This window comes from Lissotriton helveticus, chromosome 2_1 (assembly GCF_964261635.1).
Source record: "Lissotriton helveticus chromosome 2_1, aLisHel1.1, whole genome shotgun sequence".
Taxonomy (NCBI): domain Eukaryota; kingdom Metazoa; phylum Chordata; class Amphibia; order Caudata; family Salamandridae; genus Lissotriton; species Lissotriton helveticus.
Window position 1 is genome coordinate 537187831 of NC_136059.1, and position 25234 is coordinate 537213064.

Genomic DNA, 25234 nt, shown 5'->3' on the forward strand with positions numbered 1-25234 from the left:
GCGAAGGGCCTTTTTATCGGAGTTATTTTAAGAAACAGCGGTATGGTGAGTTAGGGTAAGTGGTCAAGGTAGTGGCATGAGTGCGAGTTTGTGAGTTAAACTAGGTTCTAGGTTAAGTACTGCCCTATAGAAGCAACTTTCTTCGGGTGTCCTGACCTAATTAAAATAAGTGAGCCCTGTCTAGATGTAATGATCTTACAGGGTCTGTTGTCATGTGGTCAACATGGTTATTGCCTACCGCCCTTAGCGGGTTAACCTGCAATTCATCAGGACCAGTGTTTACAGGAGAAATTCTCCTAACTCTAATACTACCACAACGCAGGTGCTGAAGACTGATGTTTCACCAGCGTAGTGTGCCAAGCTCCAGGCAAGATGCCCTGGATGCGAGAGGCTCTTGGGTCACTGCTGCGGACCGGGACCGGGCTGCCTCATGGTCACTTCGTTACCTGACTGTGCGTGGACGCGCAACTAGCGGGTAGCCTACCCCTGCTAACTGCACAAAGCATTGCAGTTGTTCGCGTGGTAACTTCAAATATCTCTCCCCATATACGGAGCTCATCAGTGTTAATGTGTAATCCGAATACTTCAGTACCTGTGCTGCAAGGGGCCGTCTCCCCTGCAGCCTACTCGAAGCAGAGACTGCAATCCGTGCGTGTTGTGACTGCACTTCAGAAACTAAGGTGGCCTTCTGTGCTGCACCAGCGCGCGCGGGCAGCACGGGCGCGTGGGAACAGTAGCAGAGCCCGCAGCCGTCCTCTCAGCCAGACCCCGATGCCAGACCCTGTAATCAGATTGTGGTAAGCGCCAGTTCCTGCCGTCACTGGAACAGCTCAGAGGCGATGTCTGAGCAGTAATTGCTGAAATGAAATGGCCCTTACTTACAAGACATCTGGGACGAGCCCAGGAGCTCACGCGGCGCTGCTCATGAATCACAACAAAGTGATATGATGTTTGCAATCCCGAGCAAAAGTGGGAGAATCCATCAGTACTTTCGGTAACCAGCAGCCGCGGCGCCTGGGGCCGGTTGTAATAACATCTTTACGACTTGCAACTGACCCCCTTTCGAGGTTGGCCATAAAGATGGCGGCAGAGCCGCTCTCTAATGGAAGCGATGTCTTAAATGCTGTCGGTGTGCTCTGCTCATTTGCCAGTCCTCTCACCCGGAGACGGATGATAATGAGAGCAAGGAGGTAATGCGGTCCTAACCCTACTCCGGCTCCATTTTAAGAATCTGTTGGGTTTGGAAAGCGCAGCACACTTGCAGTTATTTATGTGCTTGCCTGCAGTCCCACAGCACTGTTTTCAACAGACATTCGTCTCCTGCACGGCCCGTCACGTCCCATCTGTTTGGAAGCCAACTATTTTCTAAACTTTTTGAGTCTGCTTTTATTTGAAGCGCACTGGTTCATAGGCACATCATAGTGTTTTTCTGCAAATATGAATCACCCCAAGCATTTAACAGAATCATTCGCTGTAGAAAGGACAGCAGTGAGTACTGGTGGTAATACTGGTTTTCAATATCTGGGATAAATTACCCCTTCTAAACATTCGAAGAACGTTGCTAGTCATGGATGAGTTCTGGGACTACACAGAGGAATAAGGCCAAAGGGTATTTTATTCCTAATAATTCATGGTCACACCATCACCGTTCCCACAGACCACTTAAGTCCTTAGCCTTGCTGTTTTATGTTGAGAGAGATGGTATGCTTTCAGGCATGAAGAATAAAAAGGATCTGTAATGCAAAATCAAATTCAACAAAACTTAAATATATCGGATTAATCAGATTTAGAAAAAATTTAGCCGCTTAAAGCGTATAGAAACTTTCAGAGTTTGTCTTTAATATAATCTTGTTGAGCCATACCATGCAAAAAATAAACATGCCTCCATGCATAACTACTTTCTGCTGATCACTCTGAAAAGTTGTTTAAACTGCAGCTGAAGTTCTACTCTGACCTTCCATTCACCCTGCGTGTTGATTTTTGCAACAGGTATTGTCATTTCACAACTCGGCTGTAATAAGTTAATACAGTTGAGCATGTATGTGATTTTCTTATTACAGACGGCTAGAAGCAACACAAACTAACTGTACTAAGGATATGAAGATGAACTTTTCCACAGAGATTGCAGGCATTCATGTGTATTTAAACAAAGAGGGGGGACGAAGGGGGACAGTGTTTAGAGGGGTCCAGTGTACCTGTCCAAAGAACATGTAGCAAGAGAGGTTGTACAAAGTTCCCCTAGAATAAAGTCTGTAATAGAGTCTCTCTCTCGGTGAGGGTGGTGGAAGGAAAAGAAGTATGGGAGGCCAGCAGGTCCCTTGTCGGAACTAAGAAACCTCATACAACTACTGGACTGGATGACATGTCTCATTCAGCCCTTTGTGATGTTGTTTGCATCATCGGCTTCCTGCTCCTGCGTCAAGCCGGCGCTGCAATGCTTGACGGGTAACAACGTGTGTTACTCTCTGACGGAGATCTTTTGTTCCTTGCCGTGAATTTTTTGGTGTGTGAGGTACAGAAAACAGGTGAAGTAGTGAGCAAAATGTGAGTTTTTTAAAAAAGTTGGATAGTCCACTAAGAGAACTTTATTCGTGTGGCTAGCCACTTGGTTAAAAAGTGCAAAGAGGGGTATAGAGGCCCAAGATAACCATTAGTATGGCCTCATTTCAACCCTCAGACATGGTCAACATGTTTCATGCCCTAAAGGCAATTCTTCAGGACCAGAAAGTGCTCATAAACTTGTTAGGTGCTCTAAGGTGAGCTCAGGAGTATAGCTTATACAACCTGGTTGCACTCCGGCGTGTAGTGCAACGTGAACCAGCCGGCATCCTAGCACTTGCAGTGTGTCTACTGCTGTGCATTGACCAGCACAATAGCACTTTCAGTGTTGCTTCAGTGCACATTCTGACTGGGAGAGTAATACTTGTACTGTTTCCAGTATAGCAGATTGTGTCCAGAACTGCGGCAGTTGTACTGTTTCTGCTGGTGCGTGTTGTGACCGGAACCATAGTACTTGCAGTGTGTCTGCTGCTGCACATTGTGACCAGAACTGTAGCACTTGCAGAGTCTGTGCTGCTGATCATTGTGATCGGAACTGTAGCACAGTGTCTGCTGCTGAACATTGTGAATAGCACAATATCACTTGCAGTCTTTCTACAGTGCACATAGGGGCCTGAGCAGTAGTACTTGCACTGTGTCCAGTATTACAGATTGTGTCCCGAACGGTAGCAGTTCCATTTCTTCTGCTGCACGTTGTGACTGGAACCACAGCACTTGCAGAGTGTGTGCTGCTAAACATCGTGAAGGGATCTGTTGCACTTGCCTGGTGTGTGCTGCTGAACATTGTGACCTGCTTTCACCCAGGTTCTTATATTTTTATTTTCTCCAGATCCCTTTCTTCAAAGACATGTGCGAGGGTATCCAGGCTGGGGAGGCGTGCGACAAGCTGGTTGGATATTCCGCCGTCTACAGAGTCTGCTTCGGTATGGCCTGCTTCTTCTTCATCTTCTGCCTCCTCACCATCAAGATTGAAAATAGCAAAAGCTGTAGAGCCTATATGCACAATGGGTAAGTTGGAGCTTATGCTGCCCATTAGCAAGCTGCGCTTCTTGTTCCTATGACCGCTTGGGGCATATTCTTTAGCTGAAGCTGTTAGCAGCATCGTGTGACCTCCTCGATACCTGAACACTATTTAGATAGATTGTAAAATTGTTAGCTGCTTTTATGGTGTTTTTCTTTGTGGTATATGGCTCCATTATCTATTACACCTTGTAGTTCTTTAAAGCAGTAATGTGTACATACCTATTCCCACGCTCCGATTTCATGTCAGATAAGCCGAGTTGGAACTCTAAGATGAAAACTGGGTGCCAGTATTGTACAGGGTACCCCTCGTGGTATAACCAGCTAGTGCTTGCATATGCATTTCACGCAATCCAGTATTTCTGAACACTTCCTCCTCACTCCTCTGTATGGTGCTTTCCCAGCCATAACTTTTTACATTTCCCTTTTGTGTTCCAGACCTATTGTCTGTGGCGGTCACATCTCTGTTCCAGACCCATTGTCCGTGGCTGACCCCAGTCCTTTGTACTCCTTGATTTAGAGTACAAGGGACTTGGATGGTCTTCAAGAATCCAGGGGCAGAGTTTGCACAGGCAGCTGTCGAGGGAGTGAAGTGATCGACACGAGGGGTGGGGTTAAGGAATGTGCCTTGTAAGAGATAATGAGGAGTTGGCAGCTTGTCAGCATGAGCCATGTTTAAACGGCGTCGAGCCAAAATACACAGTACGCTGAAACCCTTAATTGAACAAGGAGTCAGTAAACTAGGAAAAGCCTCAAAGTGCGCAAGCGAGGTTTCTAAGAGCATGGGGACGACCCTCACTGGGGTCACACAAAGCCTTGGGTACAGTTAGGAAATATTTGTACGATGCAGAGAGAAGCATTATAATTTTTTTTGTCTCCAGTGGCTTTCTTTTTGGTGTTTGGAATAGGCTTCTTTCTTTGTGTGTTTTCGAGAAAATTGTATTTTAGTCCCAAGAACATTGTTCATATCGATAAACCTAGAATTGCAGAGCTGTCTATATGTATCAAATATCAATAGTCAACATTGACTTTCAGTTTCTATTGTGCCTTGTGATGGACACAATACGGTCATGAGAGCTACACCATCATTGGTCCTAATGGACCAGGGACACTTAAAGTGGGTTTGCAGTGATTTTGTTCCATTTCTTGATGTATTTGTTTATTTCATTTCTTAAGAGCCACATGCTGATTGCAGACCCCCATTAGAAAGAACTACTCAGCCAGCTTTATTGTAGAACATATACTCACTTGTTTCTGCCCTGAATTTATAAGTTGGTCTGTCCAAGCTTAATTATTCAAATGTCCTTATTCGCATTTAGTGCTTCCCTGAGATTTAATAATGCTAAGGGGGAGGGGAGGAGCCAAGCTCGCGACCGTGATGGCCGCGTTGTAGCTCGGCTCCGTCAACCTTCCTGCCTGAACTGTCTATCCTGCACCTTATCCTGCCCCGAGAAGTCTTACTTGATGGAATATGGATTTCTGACGTTTTGCTGGCACTTACCGTCTGCTCCGGATGATCCTAAGTGCCGCGGATCCTGAGCTGCGCCCCTGTCCGCTTCGCGGCCTCCGGGGCGGGCGGGCCTGGACTCGTCTGTGGCGCCCGGGCGGGGCAGATCGCCGGGGCCGACCCCATGGTGGAGGAGCGGGGTCGGCCGGAGCGGCCACTGTGAGGTTGGACCGGTGGCGACTGACCGGGCCTGGTCTGGCTGTCTGGGGACCTGGTGGTGGAGCGCTGCCTTCCACGGACGGGGGTTGACCATATGGACGACTCGTCTCCCCTTTGTTCTCCTGTTCGGCCATCTTGAAACCCTCCGCCCGGTCTCGGCGGGCGGCGCCCGTGGGTCGGTGGCGCCGGCTGCCTCAATATTCTGGTGGCCCGCCTTTCTGCCCTGGGGGGTCCATTGCTTGTCGCCGGCTTGATCCCATCGAGCTCCGTTGGCGGCCGGATTGGGGTCAGAGATTGCTGCGGCCGCGCTGGGCTGCAAAGATGGCGGCCCACACCCTGCATCTATGCCTCGTTGGGGACGGCGACATTGGCTCGCCGCACGGCACGTTTGCTGAATACTGTAAAGGTGAGCCTACAGTTGGCGACGTCTTCGCCGCCTTGTGTTCCTGGCGTGCTTCCATGACTGTGCCTGTCCCTGGGCTGGCTGGTAGCCTTTGTTCCGGGCTCGTTGTGCCGTCCCCTGCGTGTATGGCTTCGCCGCTTCAGGGTGCCGCGGTGCCTTTCCTGGACATTGACCATCCTAAGGCCACCAGTTGTTTGGACGTCCGGATGCCTGCTGCCCTGTATTGTCTGGAGTTCCTCCCTGTGGTGGATGCATTGGAGGGCCCCCAGCCGAGATCCGTCCGGATCTGTCTCGCCGGGTCTCCTTGTAATTTTTTGCTTCGGCCTGCCGAGTGGAGATCCTGTGACTTTTTCACCAGGGCAATTTTTTCCCCTTGGTCTGTGGAGCCGCGTTTGAGTCGTCTGCTGCTGTTGCCGCCCTTTTTTGCTCATCTGGTCCGAAGCCGTTATAATTTGTGTAGTGGCTCGACATTTGGAATCCTTGCTTTTTACCTCTGGCCCCTCATGTTCTGTTTTTTTGTACACTCTGTGCCTATGGCACTGGACAGACGAGGACAAGGTTGAGATGTACTTGCATCGCCGGACTATTACTTTGTGGAGTGGCCAGATGACTGCCCTGCGGCTATACCTGTATGATTGATTCCTCTTCATATTCCTGGTACCTGTTTATCTTTTGAAATGACCTCGTCTTCTAGTGGGCTCTGAATGTGCTTGGACGGGAGGGTTGGGAGCTGATAGTTTTGCTTCTGTGTCTCCTCTCCCGATGGTTTTTTCTTTCCTCCCCCTTCCTCTTTTTGCCTACATGGTTTCTTCCTTACTTTTTGCCTCTTCTATATTTCGGGTTTCCGGTTAGGGCGACAGGCACGCTGCTGGGGGGGTAGGCCATAGCCTTCTGCAGGGGTGCAGGGTGGGGTGGGTGGGGGGGGGGGGTCTGTCTTTTTGTTTTTCTTTTGTTCTTGGTTCTATGGCTCTCGTGTACTCTTTTTTTCTGGACGCTGCGTCTGCATGTGGGCCTCATGGGGTGCTTTTTGCCAGCGTGGGCCTGTGGCCTCCCTGTTACCGATGTTCATTGCGCATCCATTACTCCTGTTTCCTTTGGTTCCATGGGCTGCCCCTTTTTCGTATGCTTTACTTGCCATGGGGCACATGCTGTGGGGCCGCGTCCTCCTCTCCCTGTTTTTTCATCCCCTTTTTCCTGATGTTCTTTTCCCTTTTTTCCCCTTTCTTCTCTCATTCCCTGGGTCGATGTAGCGGATGGCTTCGTATTGTAATCCTGACTTCCTTTTATGTATTGATGCGTATCTTTGTAGTAACGGGTGGGCGTTGGGCAGTGGATGGTATTGTTTGCTGATGTGGGACTCACGTCTTGACCTTGCTGTACTGTAGCTGTTCTTTCGTGAAAACTCGCTGTGTTTGTTTCACTGCCTGCTGACGCCCCGCCACGGACTTTTGGACCTTAATAACTGCAATGTTCCTGCTACTCACCCTATTATATTATAAAATTAACCTTCACTTTTCCTATTCACTGTGGTTTCCTTGTGGCGTTATGCCTTGCTTTGTTGCGTCTGTGATATTGGAGACCTGCTGGGTTTCTCTCCTGGCCTATGTGCTATTATAGTGTGGTGGCCGGCCCGCTGGGTTGTAGGCCCGTATTTGTCAGCTATATCTGCACAATAAAGGTTTTCAAAAAAAAATACAAAACAAATAATGCTAAGGGGCATAGAGCAGCCCTTTTGAATGGGCAAGAAATGGGAACAGTGAGTGTGAGGACAACTCTTTGGGAGGAGAACAAACTTACAAACAGAAGAGAGAATGATGTAAACATTTAAATGACAGCACAAAAAATCTTTGCAGGATTTGGAAAAGGCTGAAGGGGTCAGAAGTAACAAACTAACGGCGCCAGTAGTAAAAGATGCCTGCATGCATTTGGAGAGCAATCACTTTAAAGTAATAGACAGCCACATATGAGATAAGGAGTTGATTGTTTTAATGTGTGACCACTTTGTGAGGCCTAATTATGTGACAGCGTCTTAGTGCAAATAGGTTGTTGTCGCATATAGGAAGGGTTACCATTGTACGCTAGAGTATTATGTGCATACCAAAATATACAATCCAAGATCGACATGCAAGCCAGAGACTAAAGTACAACTGGCATTGGTGAAGCCAATCTTTCTTGCTTTGCCAGTGCTTGTTTGCTGCTATTAGTTTTGTCAAAGCAGTACAAGTATTCGGTCAGCAGAACTGCAGGCCATCTAGGAATGGTATTTTCATACTTTGAGGATGCTTGTCACAAGGAGGCGCAGTTCCCGGGGACATAGATTAACCACACAATACTGGACCTCCGCTGAGTTCCTCCTGTCTAATGTCTGACAGTCACCCCAGTGGAAACGGAATCCATCTGGGAAGACCTGAAAAGGTTGGTGGACTCTGGGAGAAGTGGTGGAATAGACCGGGACAACGAGGACAGTGTATATCTGCTTTTTTGGTCCAGAGTGGACGACCTGGCCAGAACGGTAGACAACCATTCAGAGGAACACCACCAGATGTGTGTGATGGTCATCTAAGAGCTACAATATATGAACCTAGAAGTGCAACTAAAAGTGCAATACATTGAAAATCAGCCCTGGAGAAACATTTGTATTTGGGAGCTGTCAAAGGGACTCAAAGGTGACAAAATTATGGGCTGTATACAGCAACTCCTTCCGCAAGAAGGCCCCAACTGCCCAGACAGAAAACCCAGTCCAGAAGCAAGTCCTTATATCCTAATATGGGGGTCTTTTTTGTTTTGTAGACCAAGAGCAGCTGTAGCAGCACAAGCAAACGGGCCAATCCACTTCTTTTTTGTTTTTTAGCACAAATTTTATTGCCTTTTTCAAATTACAATAGCTTTGTGACATTAATAATAAGGGAGTTTTGTAAAGCGCCTGGTTACGCTCAGAAGCGTGTCCCCGCGCTAAGACAGAAAAACTCATGCAAGCAAGCCGCAGAGTCAGCTCGGTTTACCGTGTGTAGAGGGGTGTTTTTAGCTTTTTCCTGAAACCGGATTCAGATGACTCTAGGCGAAGGTCCAGAGGTAGGGCATTCCAGCTTTTTGCCACCAAGTGGCGAAAAGATCTCCCTCCCATACGGGCCCTTCTTGTCCTATGGACCATTAGTAGGCCCCCATGGGAGGACCGCAAAGCGCGCAAAGGCTCATACCTGGTAACCAGCCTCTGGAGTGGTGCTGGTGCCTTCCCATTAAGGATTCGATGGCAGGTGCAAAGGGCCTTAAACTCGACCCTACTCTTCACTGGAAGCCAGTGAAGGGTTTGAAGGGCTGCTTTAGAGGCCGATCTTTTGGGAAACTTCAGAATGAGGCGGGCTGCCGCATTCTGCAACACCTGAAGGCGATTTATTACCTTACTGGTTGCTCCCAGGTACAGCAAGTTGCCGTAGTCCAGTCGCGATGTGACGAGGGCATGCACCAGCGTCCTACGGGCAGACGTAGGAAGGAGATCTAAAACCTTCCGCAGATTTTTTTAGGACGCTGAAGCAAACACCCACCACACGGCCTATCTGTGGTCCAAAGGACAGATCAGCATCAAGCCAAACTCCGAGGTTCCTAACTTCCTGACAGGGAGTAGGAGCCTCGCCTAGGCAAGAGGGCCACCACGCCGACGACCACACAGATGGGTTCCCCCCCACCACGAGCACCTCGGTCTTACTGCCATTTAATTTGAGGCAGTTGGTGGACATCCAGGTTGCCAACTCCTGCATGCAGGTTCTGAATCTGTCCACCGCAAGACCAGGTGCACGCGAAAGGGAGATAACCAACTGTGTATCGTCGGCGTAGGATACTATGTGCAAACCATGACCCTCCACAATTGAGGCCACTGGGGAGACATATGAATTAAATAGGGTGGGGCTCAGGGACGAGCCCTGGAGCACGCCCTGGCCCAGACAAATTTCCCTAGAATAACATTCGCCCTGGCGGACCTGAAAGCCTCTCCCCGTCAGGAAGGACTGGAACCATTCAAGTGCAGCACCCGATATTCCTCCTCTATTCAGACACTGTAGCAAGGTGGTATGAGCTACAGTGTCGAATGCTGCACTTAGGTCCAGTAGGATGAGGGCCATGGTCTGCCCTTCATCCACCCCCTGGCGTAGGGTCTCCACAGCCATCAAAAGCGCTGATTCAGTTGAGTGGTGGGGACGGAAACCAAACTGGGTGTCATGCAGGAGGGCAGCCTTTCCAGAAATCAACTGTTCTTTGATTTCCCTTTATCTGTCCAACAAGGCGCTTCGTTCCTCGTCTGCATCTCTGGCCAAGACTCCCAGAATCTTTAAAGCCAGAGCAGGAGGAGGTTCCTTCTCTTATAATGTATCAAGACTATGGAACACCCTCCCTCTGCACATGAGAAGCAATTCCAACCTAACCAGTTTTTGGAAGCAACTTAAAACTTTTTTGTTTCAGTAACCAGAATCTCTGTTTGTTCGCCTGAGGGCAATCTTGTTTAGTCACAGCGCCTGGACGCCTGAGGGCAACTGTAACGCTTTATAAATTCTATTTTCATTTAATGTCATTTCATTTCCCGAAATCCATCAGTTGTGCGTTGACTGTTTTTTCCGCCACTTTGGCCAGATAGGGCAGAAGGGAGATAGGCCGGAGGTTCTCCAACTTTTCGAAGCTGATGTTAGATTTCTTCCTAAGAGGTAGAACCACCGCCTGCTTCCAGTCTCTAGGCACCGTCTTAGTCCTAAATGACATGTCCAGTAGGTGCCTGATGAATGGTTCCAATACTGGCAAGCTATCGACTAGCCGTTTCGGCGTGGTGGGGTCCCGAGGGGAACCAGATTTGATAGATTTACAGATCTTTAGAAGGTCTTCCGGGGGCGGGGTGACAAGGTTGGTCAATATGTGTCTATCCCCCCCATTCCCTCGGGCTTTCCACAAACTCAGTTCCTGCCATAGGGTGGCTGGGAAATGGCGAGTAAATTTTAGCTACCTTCTCGGCAAAAAAGTTCGCGATCCTATCACAAGATTCCACAGAACAGTCATCTGGGGCAATAGCTGGTTTCCCACCCGAGAGAGTTTTGTAAAGCCAAAAAGCTCCTTCGTGGAGTTGCCGGCTTCACTGATTCTGGTGGCATAGTGTGCAGCTTTGGACTTCGTAATTAGTCCATGATAGATTCGCCTCTCGGTTAGATAGATCTCCCTAGTTTCCTTAGAAAAGGCCTCTCGCCACTGCCTTTCAGCTCGCTTCAGTGCTGCTTTCGCAACCCGTAGCTCGTCACTGTACTACAGGGCTGTTTTTTGAGTGCGCCCGCCCGATTTAGCGCGGGAGAGTGGGGCCGTGCAGTCAAGCGCCTCCGTGATACGTTTGCGAAGGTTGGTATTAGCAGTGTCCGCATCATCCCCCCCAGGGCTCCCTCCTCTGATAAGTGCCGCACGAAATGTTGCCTGGGAGAAGGTGGCCCATCTCCACCTAGAATGGTACAATGGTGCTAGCACCAATAATCTTGCCCCAGGAATGCGTACGGAGAATGGTACTAGATGGTGATCCGACCAGGGGATAGGAATGGGAGTCATGGCTTCTAACTCCCCCCAGTTGACGAATATGGGGTCTAGCAGGTGTCCCAGCTGGTGAGTGGGACCACCTACTATCTGATTCAGTTGGAGGGCTCTTAGCGCCTGGCAGAGGTCCCTGGTAACATTGTCTGTGGGGTTATTCAGATGTAAATTAAGATCCCCCAGTACCAGGAATTTATCTTTGCGCAGCCTCCATAATGCCTTCTACCAGACTCTCCCCAAACCGGGCCAAAGGGCCTGGGGGTCTATAGATCAGAAGGCCCTTCAGCGTATAGCCTTCTTTTACTTTGATGGTAAAGTTCCCCGCCTCACTATCCAAAATGGGGGAGTAATCCAGTTGACATCGTAGGCTTTGCCTGGCTACAATAGCGATGCCCCCTCCTCTACCTGTGGGTCTATCCTGCCTAAGCATAGTATAGCCCTCTGGTAGTGCTTCTAAGGCATCAGGGGTAGAGCCTTCATCCAGCCATGTCTCAGTGAGAAACACAAGATCCCACTGTTTTTCAGTGAGTAGGTCATAGAGATCTAGTTTGTGCTTCCGCAGGGAACATACGTTGAGCAGGCCACAGGCCAGGTTATGGTCTCCCGAGGCCACCTCTCTGCCTGGATCATAGGAGAAGTGGCAGTGTTCACAGACCATATTCTCCTCCACTCGCAGTTTATGCAAACATGTGTTGGCAATGATACTGCGGAAAGCCATCAGCTCCTGCCTGCTCCACCGTATGTGTCCCACCCGAGAAACATAGGGTCTGGCCCTGGACCGTGTACGATCGCGGACGGGCGCAGACGGGCTTGACTTAGGCGCGACTTTGGCGCGCTGACGGCACGCCCGCTGCGCTCGTCCGCTGCGCGTCCGGGGAAAGCTCATTGATAAAGAAAGGTGGGAGGCGTGGCCTCAAAGTGGGCGTGGCCCGAGTTTCGAACGCGCGATGGCGGCAGCGCGGTTCCCCACCTGCAACAGCGCTAAGGTCCGCTGTGCAAGCGATTCTCCAGCTGCTTCCAGGGGAAAAGTGCTCAAAATAGGTGAAGGGTAAGTTTAAAACACACAAAATACAGTTTCAATTTTTAAAACAACGAGCAGCTTCTCCCGGCTTCCGCCTCAGGAGTAGTTCAATGTCTTTTGACATTCACAGTGGAGAAATTAGTAGTGTGTACAGTATAGGCATGTAACAGATATTCTAGAACATTATCAATCATAGATATGAATTTCCATAGAGTAGCACAATTCAACTTATCCCCGCTAAACAACTAGACAATGTCACCTAGCAGTTATTTGCTGTAGTGTGCATTATGGAGCAACACAAACATGGCTGAAGACTGTGGGGTACAACATGTGTATCTGGTGTTCAGTAATTGTGGATGAAACCGGTGTCCCATCAGTGTGGGGCTGTAACTAAGCCGCACCTCTTATCCCCTTTGGGATGCAATGTATACCCTGTCCGATAGTGGCATATATCTCAGATGGTGTGATCGTATGGGTAACCATGCTCCTGCTTATTCAGCCTGAACATTCAGTACATCGCTTCTCTTCAGGGATCTCATCTTGGGATCGTAACCTTTCTAGGAGGGCATCGCATTCAAGTGAAATAGTTTGTTTACATAGTCCCCTGTATTCCTCCTGCCTTTTAGCGCTATTCTCCACTTGTCCCCAGTGTATAACCTACTCCCGCCATGAGAGCAATTGTGGAGCCTTCAGGGTTTTCCAGCATCGGGTTATCAATAGTTTCGTCATTAATAGTGCCAAGTCAGCAAACCACAGCGCTACTTTAGATTTCTATGGTCTGGGATAGAGTCCCAATAGACCGAGTTCTGGAGTATCCCAGGGTGTGGTGCCTGTAAGTTCTGCTAAGGTTGTTGATATGTTCGTCCAATAAGCAGTCCGTGAAGGACATGACCATAACATGTGTAGGAGGGTGGCTTCGCCTATACGACAGTGAGGTCTTTCGGAGGATGCCGATGGGAACATTCGACTGATTCTGTGTAGAGTTGGGTATGGTCTGTGTAGTATTGAGAATTGTATGTATTTAGACCTTTGCGGGATATGCTAAAAGAACAGCCCAATCCTTGTCTGAAAGGTCACATCAGAGCTCCTCTTCCCATTTCACCTTCAGAAAGGAGAGCAATATCAGGAGGCGAGTGTGGAACCAATGGTAAAGCCAACTTACCAGGTGTCTGTCCCCCCACTCGGCAGCCCCTTGTCGCTGTTGTTGTGCAATAGGTTTAATGGCAAGCACAAATGGGAGCAGTGACCGGGGTCATCCCTGTTGTGACCTACTTGGAAGCGAATAGGAGTCTGAGATAGAGTGACCCGTCCAAGCTCGGGCCGTGGGGGTTGTATATAATAATGCCACCCGTTAAATATACTCAGCTGGGTTGCCGGATTTAGTTAATACTGCTTGCATGTCGTCCCAGGTCACTTTGTCTAAAGCCTGGCGAATATTCAGGGACACCATCTAGCCCGCAGGTGTAACCCACAAGCAGCATTAAGGACCACTCCTCTTCAAAGGGAGCAAGATTCAACTGTTGAAAGACCTGCCCGACCCGCCCTCCCTTCCACGCTCAAGTGCTGGAGAGACTTCCATCCCACTAAACAAATACTAAAGAAAGAAAGTTCCATTTTGCCTCATATTTCATTGGCAGGGGGGAGGAGATGATCACTAACAAACATGATTTAACAACTGGGCATAGGTAGAGAGGAGACCATAGAGTCCTGGTAAGACTAGCATGCTGTTCCTCAGGCATTCGGTCGACCTGTGTGGTAAACGAGGGCCCTGTCTGTAGAGGCTGCAACGACCAGTGATTTGACATCTGAGGGCAATGTGGTGTGATGGTTAAGAGATGCAATGATCCGAAAGGGCACCTGTGATCAAACCGGCGAAGGGTGAGATGACATGAGTTGGCCTGGTACAATTTAGTGGGGGGTGAAAACACGATAATTACGGAAATTAGGGTAACCGTTCAGGATAGAATCTATGATGTGAAAATCAGGGAGCAGTGTTTTAATCTCTTAGATTGATTGAGCCCTGTTGAAAGGAGGCTTCTAGGTGTAAACTGCACGGGTAGGAACAATTGCATCTCTGATGCCACACTGACCAGCCCAGGCAGATCTTTCCACTTACCGAACTCCTGTGTTGAGGCTTATTAGCTTCAACATGAAATGCTCCAATGGCCTGGCTAAGAAAACTAAGATTTTTAGTGTGTTTACAGACACAAAACATGAGATTGATCTTCTACAGGAGACGCGGGCAAAAAACGATCTGGTACGCCTTTCTTAGTGGAATTCCCAAAACAGCTCTTCTCGTATATTGGGTGGAGGGGTGTTTATGAGGCTGAGGGGAGAGGTAATTGTGACCATTTGATTTCACACACTGTGAATTGTGAGATACTGAACTCGTATGCAGATGATGGAGGGCGCCTGACCCTAGCAATCTTAAGGCTATGTACAGCAACATACACAATTGCCCATATCTACGACCCAGAAGCTGTTTCTCAAAAGTACACTTTATTCGTTTGAATATAGGCAAAAAAGAGCAAGCACACTCATAACGTGCCCACACCTTGAGTCCCGGTATTAATAGAATTGGTCCCCACCTTTAACCCATCCCCAGAGTTCGCATGTCTGCAGTATATAGTCCTTAGTATGTCCAACACTTCCCCCATATCTTCTGGTGCTTCAGAGGACATCAACGTGCTAGATAGATTGGTTACTCCAATTTAGCAGATTGGTTCATGCTCAACCTGCATTCCGTGAGGGATGGAACTCCGGTTGACTTCCAATATTTAGCAATGGGCCTTTTAGCCATCAATGTACCCAGACCCAACAAGGCTCGGTCCCCTTTAGCGTCTCTCAACTCATCCATTAAACTAAGCAGCACGACTCTGGGTGAAACCTCCTGCGTTTGGCCCCGGACCCTCAGTAGGGCCATGAATATGGACAGTCAATATACCTGGATAATAAGGCATTTCCAAACCATATGCTAGAAATCTCCCACCTCTCAGTGACATCTAGTGCAGTTGGGGTCCGCAAGTTTATTGGGCTTTCCATAACCAATGTGGTGTGTAGTAGGTACAATGCAGGTATTTAAGTTGGACAGTGCGCAACTGGGCCAAATGCTAGGGGACGGGTGCCTTGCATGCCTCCCTCCAATCAGGCTCCTCCAGTGGGCCCAACCGCTGCTCCCTGATAGCCAGAGAGACTATGTTTGATATAATAGGAAAATTGTGATTTATGAAGGGAGAACTCTGATTAAAGATCTTGGAATGAATTTATGTGGTCACCCTCCCAAATGTTTCCCAGGCGCGATATGCCAATATTGTCAACAAATGATTTTTAACAAAAAGATTTCTTTTTATTGACATTGGTTATCTAATATCATGCAATCTGTATGAGATACCCTTAAATAAAAACAACCTAAATAATGTTTAAAAGGGTTTTTATTTTTATGTTCATGTGTGCTGCTTTAAACTAATTTTGAAGTGTCTCAATAATATAAAATTGTAATCCAATACATAGTGCATTTGTTTTTTCATCTTCCTGAGCATAAGACCCCTAACCGTTTATTTCACAATGTAATAATCTAGCATCACTTATCTGGTCAGAATTTGTATGCATGTGTAAATTGTAATAGGAAGAAAACTCCAAGAATGCTATCGAGTTGTTCCTGTGACGTATCTGACTGCAGCCTAAAACAATGGCAAGAAATGAGTATTGACAAAACTGTTAGGTCTGGGATTGGAAACTAGTGTGATGATTAAATTTTCTTTCCTTTTTTTATAACAAGAATGTGCCTCAAAAATAAATGTAAGAAAACATGCCTCCACCTAAACTTGTACTGCACAAGCAACATGGTGTTTGATGGAATGCTTGAATTAACCTCAGCCATTGGTGATCTCTCTGGGCCGCATTCTATAATGTCTTTTTTCAACCACTTTGCCACTGTAGACCGAGACCGTCCTTGTGCAAATCAGTATTGGTCCTCTTCCAGTAGAAACAGTCCAGTCTGAAATGCCAGGCCGGGTCCCCTCCACATAGGGACACAAGCAACCCAGACCAGTGGTATAACCAAACTTGAGCCCCCCTGCAAAGTACATGGAAGGGGTCCCCCACGCTTCCGACCCAGCCAGGAGCTCTCTGCCCACCCATGCACTGTGCCAAAGGGCCCCCCTGGAGCTTGGACGCCCCAGCTCCACAGGTGATGCGGGGGCTATTTTTACACCACTGCCCCAAACCGGTGTCGACCTTCCTCAGTGTGTTCAGTAAAGTATATCTTCAGTTGTATGACACAGTGAGCACTGAAATCTGTCTGTCTGCTGCAAAAAGATGATGATGGGAGGAATTATCAAATTAATCTCCTCCATTGGCGATTGCTCAGGGCCCCATGCCAGGCCATCTTTTTTTTTCCACACTGTGGTAGTCTAGTTTAGACCCCCTTATGCAATTCAGTCTTGTTCATGCTCCAGGCAGGTCCAAAACTAATTTGCATATGGCTGGTTCTTGAGAGTGAAAGAACAATGGACTGGAATGCGGCCCAGAATAATTACCAGTGACGGAGATTAACTCTGGCATTCCACCCATCACTTTTTAGATACCTAAACGTGGCCACTATATGCTTTCAATAAACATTTTCAATATGTGGACGTTCTAGCGATGTTTCTAAATAATCCTCCTTTCAATTATACCATACATTTTATTATTATTTGTGAAAGAAACCGAAATAAATCACCACTTAACGGACCAAACAATTTGTATGCAGGTGTACAGTGTTCGTGCCAGTTAAAGAGTTTATAACAACAAGTTAAACAAATTTGACCAAAAATAAATCACCATTTAGCAGGACACCCAGACCGCTGGCAAAACTATGCTTGTTTTTTTAAAGTTATTCTAAAAATAAATAAACCCAAAAATATTCTTCCAACTACCTTCCTCACTGAAGTAAAAGGATCAATTTTAGGTTCATGTAAACAAAGTGCACAGACTATAGTGTATATTATCTTTTTAGTTTGGGGAAAACAGTAGTCTGGTGAGACGGCTAGAGCGGTCACTTCTTTTTTTAAGATCATGATCTGTGAAAAAATGTGGATTGCCTTTACATGCACTGGTGTATTTTACTAGGTACAAAATAATTTTTGAGAGAAAATATTTAGCTGACAAGTTCTTATTGTGCGAGTAGTGCCTGTCGCCAGCAACCCTTGTTTTTGTCTCTTCTAGGTTCTGGTTCGTCAAATTTGTGATCTTGGCAGCAATGTGTTCAGGGGCTTTCTTTATTCCAGATCAAGACACTTTCTTAAATGGTATGTGTTTACTGCGTCTTTTGTCCCCCTCTCCTGGCTATGCTCGTGTTTAACTTCTAACTGCTGTTGCACCGTAGTCCATTTACGTCTCTTTGATGACGAACACGCAGCTCGCATTTATAATCGCACATGAATTATGCATGAAGTTCATTTCCCTGGAGGAGGGATGCCCACGCGACTGGCACAAGCGCGCGCCCTGCGCATTAGGCGTTCCGGAAGAACAGAGGCTTCCTTCAGCGGCGCGCGCGCAGCACTATGGAAGCTTTGTGAGCTCGAGTCGGAGGCCCCAGCGAGACACGACAGACTTCCACAGAACTAGTAGAGTTGGTTTTCGAGGACTTGCTGTGACCAATGTCACCAGGCAACCTATTCTGGGTAACCAAATTACGCTGTGTGGCACGACTGCCTATAGTATAAAAGAACCCTCACTACAAATGACTCGATAATGATCCTTCAATGTTCATGGAAAGGGAGGTGATGGGGCATCCGCTCCTCCCGCTGAAAGGAATTACATTTCTTTACCAGATTATAGCCGTGTCTAAGTATGCGATCTTTTCTCTAATTTGTGCTGCCTACGAGTTTTGAAACCTCTGTTTTCTGTATTAAGCAATAATATATCGGAATCTTTTCATTTTAAGGCCTTTTCCCCTTCCGTTTTTCTTGCATCACTTTTTGGGTTTTGCCTGCCGAAGGCTGCGCTCTGCGCAGCTTTTCGGCGCAGGTGAAATCCTTTGTTGACAATAAGGACTTCGGGAACGTCCCCCGGCTCTCATTGGCTAGCTCCATAAATGGAGGCTAGCCATTGGGTGCCGGATCTGTCCGTCAAGGCCGGACCAGATTCGGGGGCGTTCCCGAGATTTTTTCCCTCTCCGCCTCTGCGATGTCGTCATCGCGGCCGTGGGCGGGGTTTATTTTTTTTGTGCGTCCATGTTTGTGTTCTTCATTCCGCGGCCGATCGCCGCCCGAGGAAGTCCAGGTGAGTGCCTTCCTTGGCCCCCCCTCCTCCCGCTGTCCGTGTGACTCTGCCAGCCGTTCCCCCCCCCCCCCCCTCCCGCTGCCCGCCCCCTCCCGCTGTCCGTGTGACTCTGCCGGCCGTTTCCCCCCCCCCCCCCCCCCCCCCCTCCCGCTGCCCGTGTGACTCTGCCGGGGGTTCAGTTTTCACTTCAGCACCCAATGTATGAAAACACTTGCACGCACCCACTCAGTTTCACTGACATGAACTGGGACTACAACTCCCAGAAACCATTGTTAATTTAAATGACTAAGCGGCATTGAGTCGCACTAAAGTCATCAGCACAACCCCGCCCACAGCCCCCTGCAGTTGTTGCTTGTTTGCCACCTTCCGGCCTGCTGGGCTCTGCCCTCCCCGGCTCCTGCCTGCCTCCTGCCGCCCCTGCCTCCCCCTGGAGCTGAGGTGTGTGCGGCGGAGGGGAGGGGGTGGTCGCCGGAGGCGCTGGCGCTAAATAGACGCGTGAGGTGTCTGCACGGGGGCAGAGCTGACTTTCAAAGGCACCGGATTGCCAGCCCCAGAGCCGCGTGCACAGCAGGGTCACTCCGAGACACCCACGGACCCCGGGACTTTTGCCACTTTTGCAGACATGGTGAGCGGTGCCCAGCCTGCCCAGGAGCCCGCCCAGAACACGGGAGACGAGAGTCAGGAGGGAGCCTGTGGCCAAGGTAGGACTCTGGGGCACAGCGGGGGCATGGCAGAGTCACTGCACTGTGTGTGTGAGGGTCAGGGGCAGACTCGGGTCTGAAGTGGGTGCGGGGGCTCTTAACATGTGTATGTTGCATGGATGAAAATAGTTTTGAGGCACAGTATTCGGTGCGCTAGCTGGGGCAAGAGGTCGGGTTGGAGGAAGCTCTCTGATGGATCGGCTTCTAAGAGCTGTTGGGCGCACATCACTCGAGTCTAGGAGCCCCTGGAACTGAAGGAGCTCTTGCGGGTATCGGGCTCTTGCTCTCGAGGGCATATGAGGAGGAGTCCTGGGTTTTTCTGGCCCAAGAAAGCGTTGAGCCCTCGAAAGCACAGTTGCCCGAGAGTTGTCTGGAGTATAGCGCTCAGTGAGGTTTTGGGTCATGGCACTCGAGGAACTCCCTATTCTTTGAAGTACATTAGCGCTTTGAGGCGTAGGAGGCTGAGTTCTTCGGTGCACGGCAGTCAAGCTCTTCGCCGCCCGAGGAAGTCCAGGTGAGTGCCTTCCTTGGCCCCCCCCTCCTCCCGCTGTCCGTTCCTTTCCCGCCCCCCCCTCCCACTGTCCGTGTGACTCTGCCGGCCGTTCCCCCCCCCCCCCCCCCCCCGCTGCCCGCCCCCCTCCCGCTGTCCGTGTGACTCTGCCGGGGGTTCAGTTTTCACTTCAGCACCCAATGTATGAAAACACTTGCACGCACCCACTCAGTTTCACTGACATGAACTGGGACTACAACTCCCAGAAGCCATTGTTATTTTAAATGACTAAGCGGCATTGAGTCGCACTAAAGTCATAAGCGCAACCCCGCCCACAGCCCCCTGCAGTTGTTGCTTGTTTGCCACCTTCCGGCCTGCTGGGCTCTGACCTCCCCGGCTCCTGCCTGCCTCCTGCCGCTCCTGCCTCCCCCTGGAGCTGAGGTGTGTGCGGCGGAGGGGAGGGGGTGGTCGCCGGAGGCGCTGGCGCTAAATAGACGCGTGAGGTGTCTGCACGGGGGCAGAGCTGACTTTCAAAGGCACCGGATTGCCAGCCCCAGAGCCGCGTGCACAGCAGGGTCACTCCGAGACACCCACGGACCCCGGGACTTTTGCCACTTTTGCAGACATGGTGAGCGGTGCCCAGCCTGCCCAGGAGCCCGCCCAGAACACGGGAGACGAGAGTCAGGAGGGAGCCTGTGGCCAAGGTAGGACTCTGGGGCACAGCGGGGGCATGGCAGAGTCACTGCACTGTGTGTGTGAGGGTCAGGGGCAGACTCGGGTCTGAAGTGGGTGCGGGGGCTCTTAACATGTGTATGTTGCATGGATGAAAATAGTTTTGAGGCACAGTATTCGGTGCGCTAGCTGGGGCAAGAGGTCGGGTTGGAGGAAGCTCTCTGATGGATCGGCTTCTAAGAGCTGTTGGGCGCACATCACTCAAGTCTAGGGTGATGTGAACTGAAGGAGCTCTTGCGGGTATCGGGCTCTTGCCACCGAGGGCATAGGAGGAGGAGTCCTGGGTTTTTCTGGCCCAAGAAAGCGTTGAGCCCTCAAAAGCACAGTTGCCCGAGAGTTGTCTGGAGTATAGCGCTCAGTGAGGTTTATGGGTCATGGCACTCGAGGAACTCCCTATTCTTTGAAGTACATTAGCGCTTTGAGGCGTAGGAGGCTGAGTTCTTCGGTGCACGGCAGTCAAGCTCTTGGGCGAACCGCGCCATAGCAGCTTTATCGGGGCACTGGTGCACTGCATTCTAGGAGCTGTGTGGGGCATTGCCTGTAGAGTCTTTATTGGGCACAGGTTCAACATTAGAAAACCAAGGGGCTCTGCGTGGCATATTGGTTGCTGCAGTTTAGAGGTGTTTCTGAAACTCCAGGAGCTCTCTGGGGTACAGGAACACACCGGGGTACACACACAGGTGCACACGAGTCACCTAGGGAGTTCGGGGCACAGATGCTGCCTCGGGCACATGCTGTTAGGAGTTCTGAGGGGCAGAAAAGGAGCTAGCGGAGGCTTAAGGACGGTCCATGTGCTGCACTTATCTGTCGAGGCTCAACCTGAGAGTAAAGCTGCGCACACCTAGCACCGCCAGAGAACTTCGAACTGTGTTGTACAAAGAATGGCACGCACGGGGCACCGTAGATGTCATTTGGAATCCCGGCCTTTCCCCGGCCAGCGTTCCCTGATGGATTGACTCCCAGTGCTCGGTAGTAAACATTTAAGAAATTGCCGTTCTCTACAGTTTAGTGATTAAAGCTGGGGAGCTCGTTATCACTCACAACCCTGCCCTCTGTGTGAAATGTGACACCCTGCCGCCAAGAGCAGTGGCTTCAAAGGACAGGCCGGATGGGGGTAGGCGAGGGCGACATGCCCTGCCCTTCACGGCCTGCTATTCAGAGATAGGCAGGGAGCGGTAGCCTTCATACCACAACTGCCGCTACAGGAGAGAGAAAACTTGACACTATTACCAAATCTACTTGAAATGCCTGACTCAACCCCAGATGGATCTTTTCTTTGGGAGTCCGACCTCTCGCCCGTTTGTCCTCCGCCGGCCTCTGCCACAAATATTTGGCTGTTTTTCACTTTTCTCTGGCGCCCGTGAAGCCTGCGCCTATTGGTAGATTAATCAGTCTTTTCGAAGAAATTCGCCCCTGGGAGCATTTCTTAAATGTTTCCATTACCTCGGGACGCACAGAGGCAGCCGGCTCACGAGCGTGCATGTGTGCAGGCCGCTCTCACAACAGGGTGTGCCAGTACTAGCCTGGATCGGGGGGTACAAGATTGCGTGAAGATACAAGCTGAGGTGAGCAGTAACCCATGCCCCCCCATTGGAGCTGGGATCGAGAGCCTGCGGGCGTGCGGTATAAGTGTGGAGTGGGCTAAGGAACTGCTTCTGGAGGCCACACGAGCGCCTCGTTGTGCAGTGAATAAATAGCATATAAGGCGCCCGGGCCTACGTGAGGTGCACTGGTCCTGCCAGCAGGGGGAGTCTGGCTCTGTGTGTGTGTGGGCGTCTGGCTCTGTGTGTGTGTGGGCGTCTGGCTCTGTGTGTGTGCGTCTGGCTCTGTGTGTGTGTGTGTCTGGCTCTGTGTGTGTGTGTGTGTGCGTCTGGCTCTGTGTGTGTGTGTGTGTGTGCGTCTGGCTCTGTGTGTGCGTCTGGCTCTGTGTGTGTGCGTCTGGCTCTGTGTGTGTGCGTCTGGCTCTGTGTGTGTGCATCTGGCTCTGTGTGTGTGCGTCTGGCTCTGTGTGTGTGCGTCTGGCTCTGTGTGTGTGCGTCTGGCTCTGTGTGTGTGCGTCTGTGCGTCTGGCTCTGTGTGTGTGTGTGTGCGTCTGGCTCTGTGTGTGTGTGTGTGTGTGTGTGCGTCTGGCTCTGTGTGTGTGTGTGCGTCTGGCTCTGTGTGTGTGTGTGCGTCTGGCTCTGTGTGTGTGTGTGTGTGTGCGTCTGGCTCTGTGTGTGCGTCTGGCTCTGTGTGTGTGTGTGCGTCTGGCTCTGTGTGTGTGCGTCTGGCTCTGTGTGTGTGTGTGTGCGTCTGGCTCTGTGTGTGTGTGTGTGCGCGCCTGGCTCTGTGTGTGTGTGTGTGTGCGCGCCTGGCTCTGTGTGTGTGTGTGTGTGCGCCTGGCTCTGTGTGTGTGTGTGTGTGCGCCTGGCTCTGTGTGTGTGTGCGCCTGGCTCTGTGTGTGTGTGTGCGTCTGGCTCTGTGTGTCTGTGTGTGTCTGGCTCTGTGTGTCTGTGTGTGTCTGGCTCTGTGTGTCTGTGTGTGTCTGGCTCTGTGTGTCTGTGTGTGTCTGGCTCTGTGTGTCTGTGTGTGTCTGGCTCTGTGTGTCTGTGTGTGTCTGGCTCTGTGTGTCTGTGTGTGTCTGGCTCTGTGTCTGTGTGTGTCTGGCTCTGTGTGTCTGTGTGTGTCTGGCTCTGTGTGTCTGTCTGGCTCTGTGTGTCTGTGTGTGTCTGGCTCTGTGTGTCTGTGTGTGTCTGGCTCTGTGTGTCTGTGTGTGTCCGGCTCTGTGTGTGTGTGTGTATTTGTGTGTGTGTGTGTGTATTTGTGTGTGGGGCTCTGTGTGTGAGCAATGCCAATAGCTCTAACTTTTCCAAAGGCGAAACCATTGCATTGTAAATGCTTGTTCTTTTAGCTATTTCTTTCTAATGAATTTTTCTGAAATGAAAACATACTTAAAAATTCCATGTTTTTAAGTCTGGTTGACAGCTCTGCTTGCTATCTGTGATCAATTTTGCTAACAATTCTTTAAACTATACACGCAGTCGGCTCTGGCTGCACCCACCGGAGTATTTTTCTCTCACTTTTTGCTGTTGGCTTGGTGTATCATTTCACCTCATATGAAGTGCGTGCATTACATTGAACTTATGGACTATTTTATGTCTCAAAAGTGTACTGTATCTTAAAACCTTAAATTCTTTTTCTTGCAGATCTACACAGAAAGCAGTTACTTTTTTCACTGCTGTAGGCATTTATAAAACTATTTTTCTATAAGAACTCAAAATGCAAACCCAGACCTATTGTCTTTGAGAATGCTTGTTCACTATCTGTGTTTGATGGTTTGTATCCAAATTCTACAAGTGTTTATACAGGTACTCATTGTCCACACTATTGTGTCTGCAAAAATATAAGTAATTTGAAATGTTTAGATGGGCGGTTTTGAAGAGTCAGTGCACACTTGTACACCATAGTTGTAGTACAAAGGAGGTACTTTCTTTGCACTCAGTTTTACAAAACGTGTAATCGAAAGATATTATTGGGTGACTTAATACAGTATGACTAGAACCGACCAGCAGCGGCTGGCAGTGCACAAATGCCACCATTAAGCATTTTTTTGTAGCAGGTTGTTCATTTTCTTTCTCTTAGATTCACTATGAAGATATGACTTAAATAGTTTTTAGGCGAAGGCCAACACAATATCACTGAGGAAACTCTTTAAAAGACCTGCATTTTTAGTGCCAGAGGCTTCAAGGAGGTAGAAAGCAGGTTTTGGAAAGATTGCAAGCATGTGTTGTCCAGTGACCAGGATCATCAGAAAGGGAGGCGGTCCACTGCCCCAACCCTTCTCCATTGTATACCTTGCTTGCTAATTAGAAGTGACTGCCCTATACAAATGAGTGTAGTTAGGAACCCTGGAGTACATCTTAATTCTCAGCCTTCATTGACCCAACACAATCTTATAGGAAAGTGACCCTTTTTGTATGGTCAACTCCCACCTATTGCTCCAAATGCAAATGGTTGTGATTCTGATAGTGCACTGTAGTCTGGTGCCTAGACACCAGTGCCTGTGCTCTCTCCCAAAACGGTTATGTTCAACTTGGTAATCCAAAATTGGCTAAGACTTTACCCCCTTATAAGTCCCTAGTATATGGTAGCAGGGGTACCTAGGGCATTGACCCAATCAAACTACTGAAAGCAGGTCTGCCATTGCAGACGGCAGGAGCAGTGCAAACTGCTCAAACTAGACTGTACCCTCACCATGTGGGGCACAGTCAAATACACTGTCTTTAATATATGTCAGGTACCCATAAGGTAGGCCTCCTCAGCGCAGGAGGCAGGGTGCAGTCGATTAGAGGTGAGGACATATAAGTGCACCCATATGTCCCTGTAATGGTGCTTCGGAAACAACTAGAAGTGTGAGTGGTCCATAGGATAACAAATGGTCTGCCATCCAGGCATTCTCGAGATTGGCAGTTGTGGTACCACCAAAATGTCATGTTCAGGATCAAACAGCGTGCCTTCTCACCCCTAACACAAATCTCATGCCCTGGGTGACGTGGCATGCACACAGGTGGCTACCTTAAGGGTTGCCCTCGTGGCTGACCAGCGTCTCTGTGCTCTGGCTGACCAACCCATGCTTTCCTGTGCCTGCTGCCGCCAAGTCAGGATTCTGCCAACTTCTAGGCAGTGTGATCACTACCAGGAGTCAAGAACAAAGGCTTGGTCAGTAAAGAGGTCACACCTCCCTCCTCCCAAGCAGGCTAGTGAAGTGGCACATCAAGGCGGTGAGCTACAAAGGCTGCACCGCCTCGGATATGCATCAGGGCTGACTCCCATTGGACGCGACAGCCCT

The 25234-nt window shown here is 49.5% G+C and overlaps 1 protein-coding gene across 1 annotated transcript in view; it reads left to right on the top strand.

Annotated features, from left to right (window-relative positions):
• SERINC5 (serine incorporator 5) overlaps window positions 1–25234 on the top strand; it is a 260829-nt gene that overhangs the window by 110360 nt on the left and 125235 nt on the right. Inside the window, exons 3-4 of the mRNA XM_078675198.1 lie at window positions 3389–3567; window positions 17425–17507. Coding sequence (XP_078531324.1) covers window positions 3389–3567; window positions 17425–17507 — 262 coding nt within the window. The remainder of the gene's footprint in view (window positions 1–3388; window positions 3568–17424; window positions 17508–25234) is intronic.